Here is a 14,383-nt window from a genome sequence, read left to right as displayed (position 1 = left end):
CCTATTTAAAATATATGAAGTATTTAAGATCCTTTTATATTTAATATTTAAATGTTGACTAAGTTAACTAAAGAGGTTTTAACACTTAAGATCCTTGATTCAGAGAAAAGGACTTTAAATAGAAAGTAAAATAGATGTTACAAACTTCCTTGGAATTGGCTATTATTAAATGGAGACGGACAAAAGCTATGTGGTTTCTGTGGTGAAACTACTATGTAATAGTTCCTTTGTCATTTAACACACACTGATAAACCCCATTCCAGATACTGTGCTAAATGTTAGGGTTACAGTAACATGGTTTCTGTTAAAGAGCTCAAAGTGTACAACTTGGGGAACTTCAATATGCAATTTTATTCTAACTACATGGAATTTTGAAACTGCTTTTATTCAACATATATACAATGCTAAACGGTATCAAACAAAATAGCCTTAGAATCTGTTAATATCAGCCACCCTATCATCTGTTAGATTCCCAGCGCTCTTACACCACCTAAAAGCATGTTCATAAAGCCAACAATTTGTGAGAGTATCAATTAGTATAACATTTATGGAAGACATAATATTAAAATTGTAAATACACATTTGATTCTGTCCCACTTTAGGAGTCACTCCTACAGAAATATCAGTACAGATACGCAAACATAAGGACAAGGATCCAATATAAAAATGGTTCAGTTCTGACATATTCATATAATTGAATCATATGCAAGTGTTAAAAATGAATAAATTTGCATATGGACGGGTAGAAAGTTGTCCATGACATTTATTGTGTGAAAAGCAGGTTGCAGAATGTTAAAAATGTAATTGCCTTTGTTTTATCTCTTCGTGTGTATCTACACGCATGAAGGTGATAATAGCTAGTATTTGAGTACTTATTGAGCTAAGCACTGCTCTAATTACATTAGATGTATTCTTTAACTCGTTTTTAATCCTCACTATACCCCTATTAGTTTTCAATCCCTATTTTTCAAGAAAAATTTAAATAAATTCTTCAAGTTCACGGCTAATAAGTACCCAACACACAACTTGACTCCAAATAGTTCGGCTCCGCCTGCTCACTTCCCAGAATGCTATATTATGCCTCTCAAAAATGAAAAGGGAAGTGTACACCCTTTATTATCACACATCTATATCTGTGTATTTTTCTAGAGTGAGCATGTAATTTGTATTTGGAAAAAGAAATCTGTTTAAAACTAGCCAGCTTAATTTGATGTCAAGTTCAAGCATTTAACTTTCTACTGAAAGTCTACCAAAAAATGGCAATAAGAGGTTAAAGAAAATAGCTACATAAGAACTGCTTTTATATTTAGACAAATATATCGAGGCAAACATAACCCACATACAATGAAAACCCCAGGATGATTCAATATAGTATTTTCTTGTACTCTTTGTTACCACAGTTTTCACCCTTGCTTATAGAACCATATTTCGCACCTGAAAAGCATAAAGCAAATCAGATGTTTTTTCTCCAGTTTAAGGTATTTTTAAAGGAAAATACGCTTTATGCAGTATAAAATGTAAAGAATCTACCATAAAAAAAACCTGCTAGCTACATATGAACCAACTTAAGCTCTCTATGCACCATGCTCGGCTTTATTATATCATCTCTTTATCGTGCTAGTGTCAGCCCCTTTTTAGTGGTGAGCTTAACGCCCCTCCCACCCATTCTCCACAGGACACCCATAATGAGGTTCTGAAAAAGAAAATGATCCTGTCATAGGCCTCCTCCTTTAAAATTCTTTAAGGGCTTCCCATTGTTCTTGGGATAAAAACAAACATCGTCAGGAGTCCAAGTGAGGCCTTGTATCTCCTGGTCTCTGGCCACCAGAACTCCTGCAGGCCTTGGGAGGGCCTCAGGGCCTTGCACAGGCTGTTCCCTCCACCACCTTAGCGCTTCCTTCTCTCTCAGACCACTACTGAAACTTCACTTCCTCAGAGGCCTTCCTGGACCCCAAGACCAGGTCAGTTACCTACTACATGTGCTGCAGCTCTATGTCCCTTTTCTTTAAACCCTTACTACAGTTATAATTTTACATGTTTTCGTGTGGTTATTTGACCGTCCATCTCTGACTAGACTAGACGCTCTGTGAGGAGAGTGGCTGTTTCTGCTTACCTTTTATCCCCAGCGACTAGCATATTATAAATATTTATTAAGTGAATAATACAAGCTACTGAGCCAAAGTGCTATGTAAAACAAAATAGGAGAATGTTTGAGGTCTTATTATGCCTTTCATTCTCACCCTATTAAGCTCAGTTTTCAAATGAAAAGAGAAAGAAAAATTGTACATCATACAACTTACTGAATATTACCTACAGAATATGTATGTACCTGTATTTTAGATAAGAAAAAAATGATTCTCAGTATTCATCTAACAGCTCCATGCAGGAATCATAGTCGTCAACATTAAGTACAACTTTATTTTCAGACCAACCATGTATCTTTAGATCAGCGCATTCATGGGACATTGCCTCTTAATCCCTAAATTTACGGTTAAAGATATATTCAGAAATAAGTATTATGATACTGAAAAGCAGCTAAAATAAGTTCTTAGGCAAATAGCTTCGAAACCTGGACAGAAGTTTCTCACCTCCTAGAAAACAGCTTCACACATGATTTGGGAAATCAGCCTAGAGACAAACATAATAAACCACCTTTCATATCCGTTCTTAAAGTCGATCTTTCTCAAGAAATGATCAAACAGCACCTGTTGTTGAAGACAGCAGTCAAGGCCTGACTCTGATACTCAAGCTTTGGTTTGGGGTCAGTTTTCCTGCTTGGACTGGTCAGGAGTCGCTTCCTTCAGAATCTCCATCAGTGAATTTAAGTGAGTATGCGTTGACATTATCTTCTCTTTCAGCTGGGAAGAGAAATATACAGGTATCAGGGCATCTTAAGCTTAACTCTCAATTTGCTTGTTCTAGAAATCACTTCAAATTTAAGTGAGTGATTGAGAGCTGGCAATATCTCCACACATTTCATAAATACATTGGTTCTTTTTCTGAAAGAAGTTTATACCACAGAGTACAGTCAGATCCTCAGATACAAAGTTTCACATGACAAAAGACCAGCCATTGCAGAACTTTACAGCTTCTGTCTCCCTCCTTCTTACCCCTTTTCACCAGGCTGAAACTCCAAACAATCGGTAAGGAAGACAAGACTGGGGTAAGAAAGCTTGTGGAGACAGAAGCATTGACGAGTCTTCCCTCCTTTCCTAGTGGCAAGAACCTAACTCTTTGTTCACAGTAGAAAAACACCTTTCTTTAATATTCTGCTAATGGTCTTCAAAAGTAGCTCTGGTTGTCAGGTTTAGCACAGATGTTTGTTGTAATTAGATAATTTTCAATAGCTCTTTAACCTTAGAATAGCTATATCTAGAACCAAACTTAGTGGTGTTACTCACCTGCAACATGTACTGAAGACTCATAAACTTACCGTGGAGTACAGAATAACGGGTAACAGTCTTCTGTTGAAATCAGGGTTAACCAAAGTAAGTCTTATTTCTGACATAAATGGCACAGTACACTAAATCTACTTTTTATGGTCCAAGATACAAGAATACCCAAAATTCATCAGGAAATTTTTTTGCTTAAACAGGTGACTCTAGAGCAGGGGTGTCCAAACTTTTTTCAACAGTTTTCACCAAGGGTCATATGCGGTAAAATACACAAACAGCCGGGCCACTCACTCGAGGTGAAGTAAGTATTGCCTCACCTGCTTTATTTAAGTAAACTAAATATATTTTTGGAATTTGCTGCGGGCCAATTAACAATTGTGAGCTGCAGTTGGCCCGCGGGCCGCAGCTTGGACACCCCTGCTCTAGAGCCTGTTAATCTTACTAGGGTGGCATTGGATGTAATGAATTATTTTATTTTTATTTTTGCTGCTTTCAAGATTTTTTTTTCTTTTTGTCTATATTCCAACATTTTTACTATGATATGTTGAACTAGAGCTCTCTGCATTTATCCTACCTGAGCTTGTTGAGGTTTCAAATATGTCGGTTAATGTTTTTCATCAAATTTGAAAAGTTTTCAACCATTATTTCCTTGAAAAGTTTTTCTCCTCTTCTTTTCATACTCCCATCACCAAAGCATATTTAGGTATGTTTGCTGGTACCCAACAGGTCTCTCAGGCTCAGTTCATTTTTCTTCATTCTTTTTCTCTGCTCTTTAGATTGCATAAGCTCATCAATCTATCTCCAAGTTTGCTGATTCTTTGGCCAGTTCAAATCTATTGAGTCCCTCTAGTGAATCTTTTGTCAGTTATTGTACTTTTCAACTCACGGGATTTTTATTTGGTTCTTTTTTATTATTTCTCTCTTTAGGGATATCATCTATTTGATGAGACATTGTCATACCTTCCTTTACTTCTTTAAGCATGATTTCCTTTAGTTTTTTGGACGTATAATGACTGCTTTTAAAGGCTTTGTCTGCTAAGCCCAACGTTTGGGCCCTTTAAAGACAATTTCTGATGCCTGCTTTTTATCCCACATATAGATCATATTTTCTTTGTGTGTCTAATTTTTATTGAAAATTGGACAGTTTGGATAATATACTGTAGCAACTCTGCATACTAAACACGACACTCACACCCCTTCTTGTGGTTGTCTGCTTATCTGTTTAGTGAGCCGGCTAGACTATTTTATTGATGTCTGTTGCCTTCAGTGTGCAGACTCTGAAGTCGCTCCTCAGAGGGCACAGCCTTGGCCAGGTGCAGACACCCTGGAATGACAGTGGTTTTAGCAGGACACTTTCCCTCTTTCCCAGATCTCTGTGGAGGCTGTCTGCCGCCATTAGCATCACACCTGGCTGTTAGCCTCCATTAACTGCCGGGTAATTGCTCTATTGTTTCTGACAATGCTCTGGAACATAAATTGCTCCACAGTCTAACCCAATTAAATTCAGACCCCTGGGCAAGGGTAGTCTTTAAGGCCAGTGTTTTACTTCCAAACCCAGGAGAGCTCTTCTTAGCTGTCTATTTCACTGATTCTCTTTTATAAACTAAGGTTTGCTCTCATGGAATGACCAGCCCTCTGAGTTGCTTATCACCAAAACTTCCTTCTTTTGGGGCAGCACCCTTAGACTTGAATATCCCACACACTGTTTCAAATAAAGTCAATTCCTCCCAGACCAGAAAAAGCTAAAGGAGTTCATTACCACCAAACCAGTATTGCAAGAAATGCTAAAGGGATTTCTTTGAGGGAAAAAAAAAGGTAAAAAATGTGAATAAAATGGCAATAACTACATACGTAGCAATAATTACTTTAAATCTAAATGGAATAAATGCTCCAATCAAAAGATAGGCTGGCTGAAATGGAGAAGAAAACAAGACCCATACATATGCTGCCTACAGGGGACCCACTTCAGATCGACAGACACAGACTGAAAGGGATGGAAATTTCATGCAAATTGAAATGAAAGGGAAAAACTAGAGTAACAAGACTTGTATCAGACAAAACAGACTTTAATACAAAGGCTATCATAAAGGACAAAAAAGGACATTTCATATACAATAGCCAAGGTAAGTGTCCATCCATAGACAGTTGAATAAAGATGATGTGGTACATATACTTGTACACAATGGAATATTACTCAGCCACAAAAAAGAATGAAATTTTACCATTTGCAACAACACGGATGGACCTAGAGGATATTATGCTAAGTTAAATAAATCAGACCGAGAAGACATACCAAATAAGTGATTTCACTTATATGTGGAATCTAAAAGTCAAAACAGAAACAAACTCATACAGAGAATAAACTTGATGGTTGCCAGATGGGAGGGGGTTCAGAAGAAGGGATTAAAAAGTACAAAACTGGCATTTACAAAACAGCCAGGGGATATAAAGTACAACATAGAGAACAGTCAATAATATTGTAATAAATATGTATGGTACCCAGTGGATTAGACTTACGGGGATCACTTCATAAATTATATAAATGTCTAACCACTATACTGTACACCTGAAACTAATATAATATTACCTGTCAACTGTAATTAAAAAATTAAAAAGTCAATTCCTTGGGAGAGCTTCAGAGCTGTTTTTGCAATGTGCTTCTTATCCTGGAATCCTGAGCTGGGGGTAGGAGCGGGGTCTCTCAGAAGAGACCTCTTCTTTATAAGCAGGGTGCTGGGCAGAGGCAGTAGTTTCTGGTCTTCTTAGCTTGCCTCTGCCAACAGGAAACCTCTGCCCTATGAGCAAGGTGCATCATGGGTGGATGGGTCCCCCAGTACTCTTAGCCTACGGTGCCTCTGGTAGAACTTGCACACACAGCTGGCTGTTCTTGCCTGGAATAAGCTTCTGATGAGAAGCGATGATAGCCTGCCTCTCCTGGGACAATACCACAGCCCTCGACGGGGAGCTAGAAGGGAAAAGTTCCCAGATTCCCTGTATCTGCCCAGCCGGAACCTCTTTCCCTCTGAGCTGGAGGGGGATGGGAGGGAGGGAGCAGGTTATGGCTCAAATACCATAGGCTTGTCACTGTTCTTACCAAGGTTTAGTAGATTTTCTTGAAAAAAAAAAAAAAAAAGTCTCTTCATTTGCTTTATGCATTGAGGAAAATTTCTACAGATTTAAGATGGTTGTTTTCTTTATAATTTTCTTCAGTGTGGCTGTTTTGCTGGGGAAGGGGCATCCATGGAACACTGCAGACATCTAAGTATATGGTCCTTGCAAAGAGGGCAGATCTATGAAAGACGATGGTGTTCACTCCCAGCATAGAGGAGACCATAGGAATGCAGGAGCTGAGAAGCTTTCTACCTCCTCCTGAACTAGACCTTACAACATGGCTTTTACATTTTGCTTTGTGTCACAAATTCAATAAGGCATGTCAAACCAAGTATGAAGGACTGGTGGAGTATCACACCATTGCATCGTCCCAAGTTCATGGGTACAAATTATTAGAAGTTGTCTATATTAAAGGAAACACCCAACAATCATGAAATTTTACCTCTGCAACCTTTTCTGGTAGAGGCATGTTGTGAATATCCATCTCAGATGCCTTTACTATTGCTTTTGTTTTTAAGAGATAGCTAGAAAAGAGACAGAGAAAATATTAGTACCATACTACAGTCAAGATTATCAATGAACCAAACTTGCCCTCTAAAGAAATATCTGTCAAGCAAAGACTGCCTTCTGATTTCCATTTCAAGATTCATAATGTATTTTGTAGGAAAAACAAATTCTCCATTAACCAATCAGAAAGATTCTCCTTGCCAGCCAAATACAGGAGACAAAATTATCCCAGGAAAAACTAAAGACAAAAACCAGGGTCATATGAATAATCATAAGCTTCACACTCCACCAGTAGATCCTGTAGCAGTTAGAAGAAAAGCAATCACATTATGACAAATACTGCTAGTTGCCATTTCTCACTTCTTTGTTGCTAGTGGAACTGAGATTTTGTTTAGGGCAGCTGTGTGCCCAGTCCTGGGAAATGAACCATAACTGTTCTAAGCCAATTGTGGCAATCATTCCATTGTCACATACTTGCTTTCCCAGCTTAAGGAGATCATGTGACATAGTTCTAGCCAATAATTATTTTGCTGATAAAAGACCATTCTCATACTTCCCATATCCTTTACCTTCCAGTTGGGGATGCTACTTTCTATAGATATAATGTTTATAATTGCAGCAGCATCTTGCATCCAAGAAGAAAAGGCCAAGAAAGCCAGAGATGCTTCTGTCACAGCTGAGCTACTAGAAGACTCCTGGAGTGGCCACCCGCCCCCACCCCTTACTTGTTAAAGCCACTGTTAGGTTTTCTGTGACTGGCAACCAACACTTATATAGATTATCTTCCCAGACTCATGCTGCTTATACTTTCCCAATTTCTACTTAAAAAGAATATACTGACCTTTGAGTCCAACTCCTCATTTTAAAGATTAATAAATTACTTAGAATCCCATAATGCTTTTCAAATTTATGTTAAAAATTTGTTACTAAAAGCTTATTTCCCCTTGGCAAAAACTCAATTACAGTTCTGCTGGAACAATTACTTATAACTATTTCTAAAAAAGATTTAAGGTTACTAATAGCACACACTTAAGAGATAACTTTTATCACCCCCTCTTTAAACTTAATTCTAAATAGAAATTATGTAAGAAGAAACTAGAATTGAAAGTAAAATATCTCAAGTATATATTTCTTTTTGAAAATCTGCATTGAAGAACAAATGGTATACCCAAAACACATTGAATACACTCATGGTAAAGGATGGGCTTTATGAGTATTGTGTCATCCATAACTCAGCTAGAAATACCTATCTAAGCACATCAAATGAGAAAAAGGAAACTGTATGTTTCATGAAAGGAAAATGAGCTTTGGAGTAAAGACATGAATTCAAATCTCAGCTCCTCTATCTCTGAGCCCGTTTTCTTTTATTACGAACTCAGTGAAGTTAGCATAGCTAGCACAAACTAGGTCATCAACAGCTGTTTTTAATGGTCAAGAAAGACGTTAATGGATGTTTCAGTTTATTGTAATAAACAAAAAAGCTTAAGTAGAAAGTGAATTTATTAGGAAGATAAAGAAATATCCAAAGTAATTCATAAAACAGATAGCCAACAGGGTATTTTTTCAGACTTTATGAAGCCACATGGTCTCATTATTTTTTACTTTGTGTACCTGTTTCACTCTTCTTTTCTGCAGACAAGATTTCTCTTTATCTATATGCATAATGTAGAAAATAGCTACCCTAAACCTTGGGAAGCTTTCACTTCCCAACTTCCTCATAGTACCATATACAAATGACCGATGTCTCTGGGTCCTTATTTCAAATTCCTAGGATAGAAAACCTAGGCTTAGCTTAGGTCAAGTATCCATTCTTGATCCCATCACATGGGAGTGATATAACACATGATTCAAACATGGCCACAAGGTCCCACCCTATGGGAGGGAGACAGGTGGGGCACCAACCCAAAAAGTATCTACTACAACAGTTTGCAACAGTTTAGTTCCAGAAATTTCTGTAATGAAAGAATATCTTCTTGATTATGCCACAATATGATTATGAAGACATGGTATGATTATAAAACATCTAAAATGTGCAACTAATTTAATAAAATCACTATTGTGAGAACTTAAAAAAATAAAGTAATCATAATGTTATGAGACTGTTTCTTGGTCCCACTGCCATCTTTTCTGTAGACAGTGCCTGGCTTCAGCATCTTCTTTGGTAAAATCATTCTGCCTTTTCTGGACGATCTTTTAAATTTATTTGAAAAAGAATATCTAAGTCTACTCACCACACCATTTTATCACTGGAGAGGCAGAAGTGACCTCTCAAGGCAGCCAGGGCAGCATGGGTAGAATACAGATGGAAACCAATGGGAATCCCACATGAGCTACAGAATAACAGGTTGTAAATGCTGGGAGGAACAAACAGGATATGGGTAAGAAAGAAAATCAGGGAACAAATACAAAATAACCAGTCTCTGAAAGCATTCCTAAAACTATGCTATAATAGGAATGAAAATGAAGAAATGTCACGTTGAAGAAAGGTTAACTCAGACTTTAATATCAGTACACCCTAGATTACAGATATCCTTGTGGATTCTGGCCACAAAAGAAATGGATGTACAAATGACACTTCATTAGAGAAGAGTAATTTACCTTTGAGAAGGAGTAAGAGAATTGACCGATCAGATTAACATTAAGCATATAAAACTACACATGACCATACAAATTAGCTACCATTAAATTAGTTGAAGTAAAATAATCAAGTTGACTTCGGCTTACTAAACAATTTATTAATAGAATTCAAATCAGGATTTTTATACAGATATAACAAAAAAGTAACAAAAAATTACCCAGTCAAAATGGAAATGAAAGAAAAGGAATCCTATTACCCTAGCAAGCCATCAATTTTCTCTTCCTTCATCTTCTGAAAGATTATTAGATGGGGAATCAGGAAATGTTGCTTTTAGTTCTAGTTATACCACTTGGGCAACTCACTTACCATATTTGCTGGTATGTAAGAACATCCAAATATTACAAAGAAATGTTTTAGGACAAAATAAACTATGTTTCATCATGCATGTACTGAAAGCAATTTTAAAGTGGCTTGGTAAGGGGAAAAACTATTTGTACAAATATAATATACTATGCAGTAAAATTCTAGAGTATAAAAATCACATGGCTAAAAAGAAACAGATTCATGTCAGTGGATACTAAACAATACCAAGCAACAAAATATACTGAATTTACTGGCAAATGAAGTCCCATAGCACAGGTGCAGTACTGCATTTTTTAAAATATGGCAACCAACAAGGCAAGCCATGAAATCAAGTTACATTAATTTGAATTAACTCCTGTGTAGGAATTTATATCAAAATACAGTACCTACAGACAAATGTCTCAGACAGAGACAAATGTCTCAGAAATATATGGCACAGAACAAAATGTAAAGAAATCCCAAAATTATTCTTATGCATGCAATATAAAATAAATATTTCCTTGAATATCTGTCTGCTAATGGGCCCAGGTCCTTCACAAATAAAGGTTTGTATCACCACACCAGGTAAAGACTTATAACCAGTTGAGTGCTTGCTGAAGGCAGAGGGAATACATAACAGGTAGTGGAAGAAGGTAGTTATACCAGCTATAACCATGTGACCAGTTATAGAACCAAGAACCGTAATTGTCATGAGTATTTCTTCTTTGTTATGCATATATTTATGTGTATATGTGTTTATTTTCTTCTGCTGTTTTCTTTCCTCTTATTCCCTTATCACGCAACATAAGATGTCTTTATATCACAGTATTTATGTATTGTTAAATTTACATAATAGTATTTAAATCAAGGAGAAAAATAAACATCACTTATGGACTTCCCTCCTTTTCTGGAGAAGGCATTAGTGCATTTTCAATTGTATTCAGGATAGCTGTACCATGTTAAGCAGAATTATGACCTGGTTAGTGTCTTTATTTGAAAATTAGGTATGATTTTAGGAGACACATGTGGGTGCCAAGTTAGCAAGTGATAGTTAAATTTTATGTGTCCACTTGACTGAGCCACAAGGTTCCCAGTTATTTTGTCAAACATTTTGTGTTTGTGAGGGTACTTTTGAAAGAGATTGACATTTGAATCAGTAGACTGAGTAAAGCAATTACCCAGACTAATGTGGGTGGCCCTCGTCTGATCAGTTGGAGATCTGAATAGAACAAAAAGACTGACCCTCTCATTTGTAAGAGGAAACACTTGTCTGACTTCTTTCAGCTCTGGCATTTGTCTTTTCTCCTGCCTGTGGATTTGAACTGAAACGTGGGCTCTTCTTGGGTTTTGAGCCTGCTGGCTTTTATACTGGAACGTACACCTTTGGCTTTCCTGGTTCTCAGGCCGGTGGACTTGGACTAGAACTAAACCACGGCTTCTCCTGTGTCTCCGCCTGGCCAACTACAGCTCTTAGGACTTCTCATCCTCCACAACTGCATGAGCCAATTCTTGATAATAAATCTCTTTCTGCCAAGTCCCATCGTTCCCCTTATTCCAAAAATACCCAAACACACAGGACTTTCCCTCCAGTGTTTTATAAACCATCTAAATCAGTAATGTTCAATAGGAATAGTGTGAGCCACATAATAAATTTAAAATTCTCTATTAGTCTTGCTAAAAAAAAAAAAAAAGCAGGTGAAATTAGTTTTAATATATTTTATGCTACCCAACATACCAAAAAATCATTTCAATGTATAATCAACATTTTTAATTACTAATTTTTTTGTACCAAGTGTTCAATATCCAGTTATGTATTTTGCACTCAGCATATCTCAAGTCAGAATGGCCACATATTTAGTGGTTATAGTATTAGATAACACGGGTCTAGATGCATTATCTTCCTCTCTAAGAAAATATTCAAAGAGCTTCTGCCTCTGGCCGCAAATGATCCAATTCCAAGTCGGAGGCCACCACTTCTTTCTTCTCTGTTCCCTTTGGGTGGGAAGAGGACATTCCAGTAAGGATAGGGAGTGTTTGTCTTTCAGTTGGGAAAGAGGAACAGAAGAACTCTTCCTGGTTACTGAGTAAAGCAACTAAAATTGTTATAACTCTGGGCCAGATGGCTCAGCTGGTTAGAGCATGATCTCTGAACAACAGGGTTGCGGGTTCGATTCCCACATGGGCCAGCTAGCTGCACCCTCCACAACTAGACTGAAGACAACGAACTGCTGCTGAGTTTCCGGAGGGGCAACTTGGATGGCTCAGTTGGTTAGAGTGAGTGCTCTCAACAACAATGTTGCCAGTTCAATTCCCACATGGGATGGTGGGCTGTGCCCCCTGCAACTAAAGACTGAAAACAGCGACTGGACTTGGAGCTGAGCTGCGTCCTCCACAACTAGATTGAAGGACAACGATTTGGAGCTGATGGGCCCTGGAAAAACACACTGTTCCCGAATAGTCCCCAATTTAAAAAATAAATAAATAAATAAAATAAAATTGCTATAATCCTAAAACTGAACCAAACTGTAGTCAGAATGAGTTGTCTTTTTGTTAAAGCCAACACTCACAATTGGGGAACCTTGTAATACTAAATTCGCTGAGTACATTGTTGTCACTTGTAAATCACATTACAGGCAAGATACAAAGTTCACTGTGCAGTACAGTAGTATCCCCATATCGTTAGGGAATATGTTGCAAGACCATCAGTGAATGCCCAAAACCTCAGACAGTATTGAACCTATATATACTATGTTTTCTCCTATACAAACATAAACTTTACGGCTTCTCTTTGGCATATCTGAATTGCCAGCATCACTACACTTGCACTTTGAGGCCATTATTAAGTAAAATAAGGGTAACCTGAACACCAGAACTGATACCAGAATAGCTGATCTGATAACCCAGGCGGCTAGTAAGTGACTAACCATCAGGTAGTGTGTACGGCATGGATACCCTGGACAAAGGGCAGGATGTTGCGAGATGTCAACAAGTTATTCTGAATGACGCACAATTTGAAACTTATTGTTTATTTCTGGAATTTTCCATTTAATATTTTCAGACTGCAGTTGAGAGCAGAAGCGAAACCACAGATAAGGGGGGACTACTGTAACATTTAACTGTGTTTTTCTTGTTTCCTGGGTTATAGCAGAATTAGTCCTGGAGTTGCTTATTACAAACTCCAGGTTAAATGCAAACTTAAAAGTTCTAATTATCACAGATGATAGTAGTTTCTAGTAAGTTATTCTCACTATACACCAAAGGATAATTTTCTCCTTTTTCCTCTACTAGACATATCTTTCTTAATTAGCCTCATTTCATTTGCACAAGCCACTACGGAGATGTGGTCCTCAGAAAGATCTTAAAATCTACACACAAATACAAGTTTTCCATTCGTTAATGCATCAAGTTCGTACAAGACTCAAACAGGTAAAAGGAGCATACTTCCAAAATATTACACGGATGGAATAAACTTTTCTTCTAGCACAAGACAGAAACCGTTTTCTCCTAGTGCAGGTCGATTTCACGTTCCTAGGTATCATTAAGTCAGGGACTAGGGACCAACCAGGAATTTTCAGTACATACCTGCCTTTGAGTGAACCTTCAATGCCAACTAGGAAGGGAGCTTCCAAAACCACGTTATTTGTGACTCCTGGGAAGAAAAAAAAAGCGGGTCAGAATTCTGAGTAACTGTGAGGGCTTGAAAGGAAAAACCTACCCCCTCCAGACAGGCTCATCGTGGTCACATAAATCAAGAAAAGTTGCCCCCATCCCTGGCAAAGCTTTAATTCCCAGATTCCAATTTGGTTTTTTCCCCAGCCGGCTCTCGGACACCCAGTGAGACACCCAGTGAGAAAGCCATCCTCCTCCTTCCCCAGACGCCGCCCCAAACTCACTGGAGAAGACCACGGCCCCGAGGGGCTGCGACAGGTCCCAGGCGAGGTGCACCGAGTCAGCGAGCACGGCGTGGCACTGCGCGCACTGGAACACGGCACACCTCTCGGGCTGCAGCCACGACGGCAGCTGTGGGCCGGATGGTGGCTCTTCCGTCTCCAGCCTTGAGGGGCCAAGTGGCGAGGACCCCTTCACTACCTGAGTGTCCCACTCCATGGAAGACGTAAGAGACGGTTCGTCGAGTGTCTTAGTGCCCTCACAACAGCCATCCGCCCGCAGCTCTACACAGCACAAGCGACGCAGCCAGGGCTGCGCCGCCATCTTCCAGCAGCAAGGCGCCTCGCTTTCGAACACGCACCAGGCCCCGCCCCAAACACGGTTTCCGCGTCTTCATTGGACATCGTGGGCGGTGGGCTCGGCGGGCCCTTCCGCGCCTAAGCTTTGGTGAGGGGTGGGGTAGAACGTGCATCTGATGTGGAGGGGAATCAGCCCTTCTATTGGTCAACGCTAGGAAGCCCCGCCTTCAAGACCTTTTTAACCAATGGAAGTGTAGCATTCT

At 38.7% G+C, this 14,383-nt stretch overlaps 1 protein-coding gene across 1 annotated transcript; it reads right to left on the bottom strand.

Annotated features, from left to right (window-relative positions):
- Positions 1–331: 331 nt before the first annotated feature.
- Positions 332–14,245, bottom strand: OIP5 (Opa interacting protein 5). Its single transcript, XM_019725453.2, has 5 exons — positions 13,827–14,245; positions 13,516–13,582; positions 9,245–9,367; positions 6,949–7,030; positions 332–2,858 (listed from the first exon to the last, which is right to left on the bottom strand). Exons 1-5 carry the CDS (start codon positions 14,143–14,145, stop codon positions 2,763–2,765), a joined length of 687 nt encoding a protein of 228 aa, XP_019581012.2. The 5' UTR covers positions 14,146–14,245; the 3' UTR covers positions 332–2,762.
- Positions 14,246–14,383: the final 138 nt, after the last annotated feature.

This window comes from Rhinolophus sinicus, linkage group LG03 (assembly GCF_036562045.2).
Source record: "Rhinolophus sinicus isolate RSC01 linkage group LG03, ASM3656204v1, whole genome shotgun sequence".
Lineage (NCBI taxonomy): Eukaryota > Metazoa > Chordata > Mammalia > Chiroptera > Rhinolophidae > Rhinolophus > Rhinolophus sinicus.
The sequence above is the reverse complement of the archived record's forward strand: the minus strand, read 5'-3'. Positions and strand labels throughout refer to the sequence as shown.

Bases quoted from the DNA above. Each gene is read 5' to 3' on its own strand.
- OIP5 (XM_019725453.2), bottom strand. From the start codon at position 14,145: ATGGCGGCGCAGCCCTGGCTGCGTCGCTTGTGCTGTGTAGAGCTGCGG. The intron at 13,583-13,826 runs GTGAGTTTGGGG...TTTTCTTCCCAG, and splicing joins CGGGGCCGTGGTCTTCTCCA to GAGTCACAAATAACGTGGTT. The intron at 7,031-9,244 runs GTGAGTAGACTT...TCTCTTTTCTAG, and splicing joins TCCAGTGATAAAATGGTGTG to CTATCTCTTAAAAACAAAAG.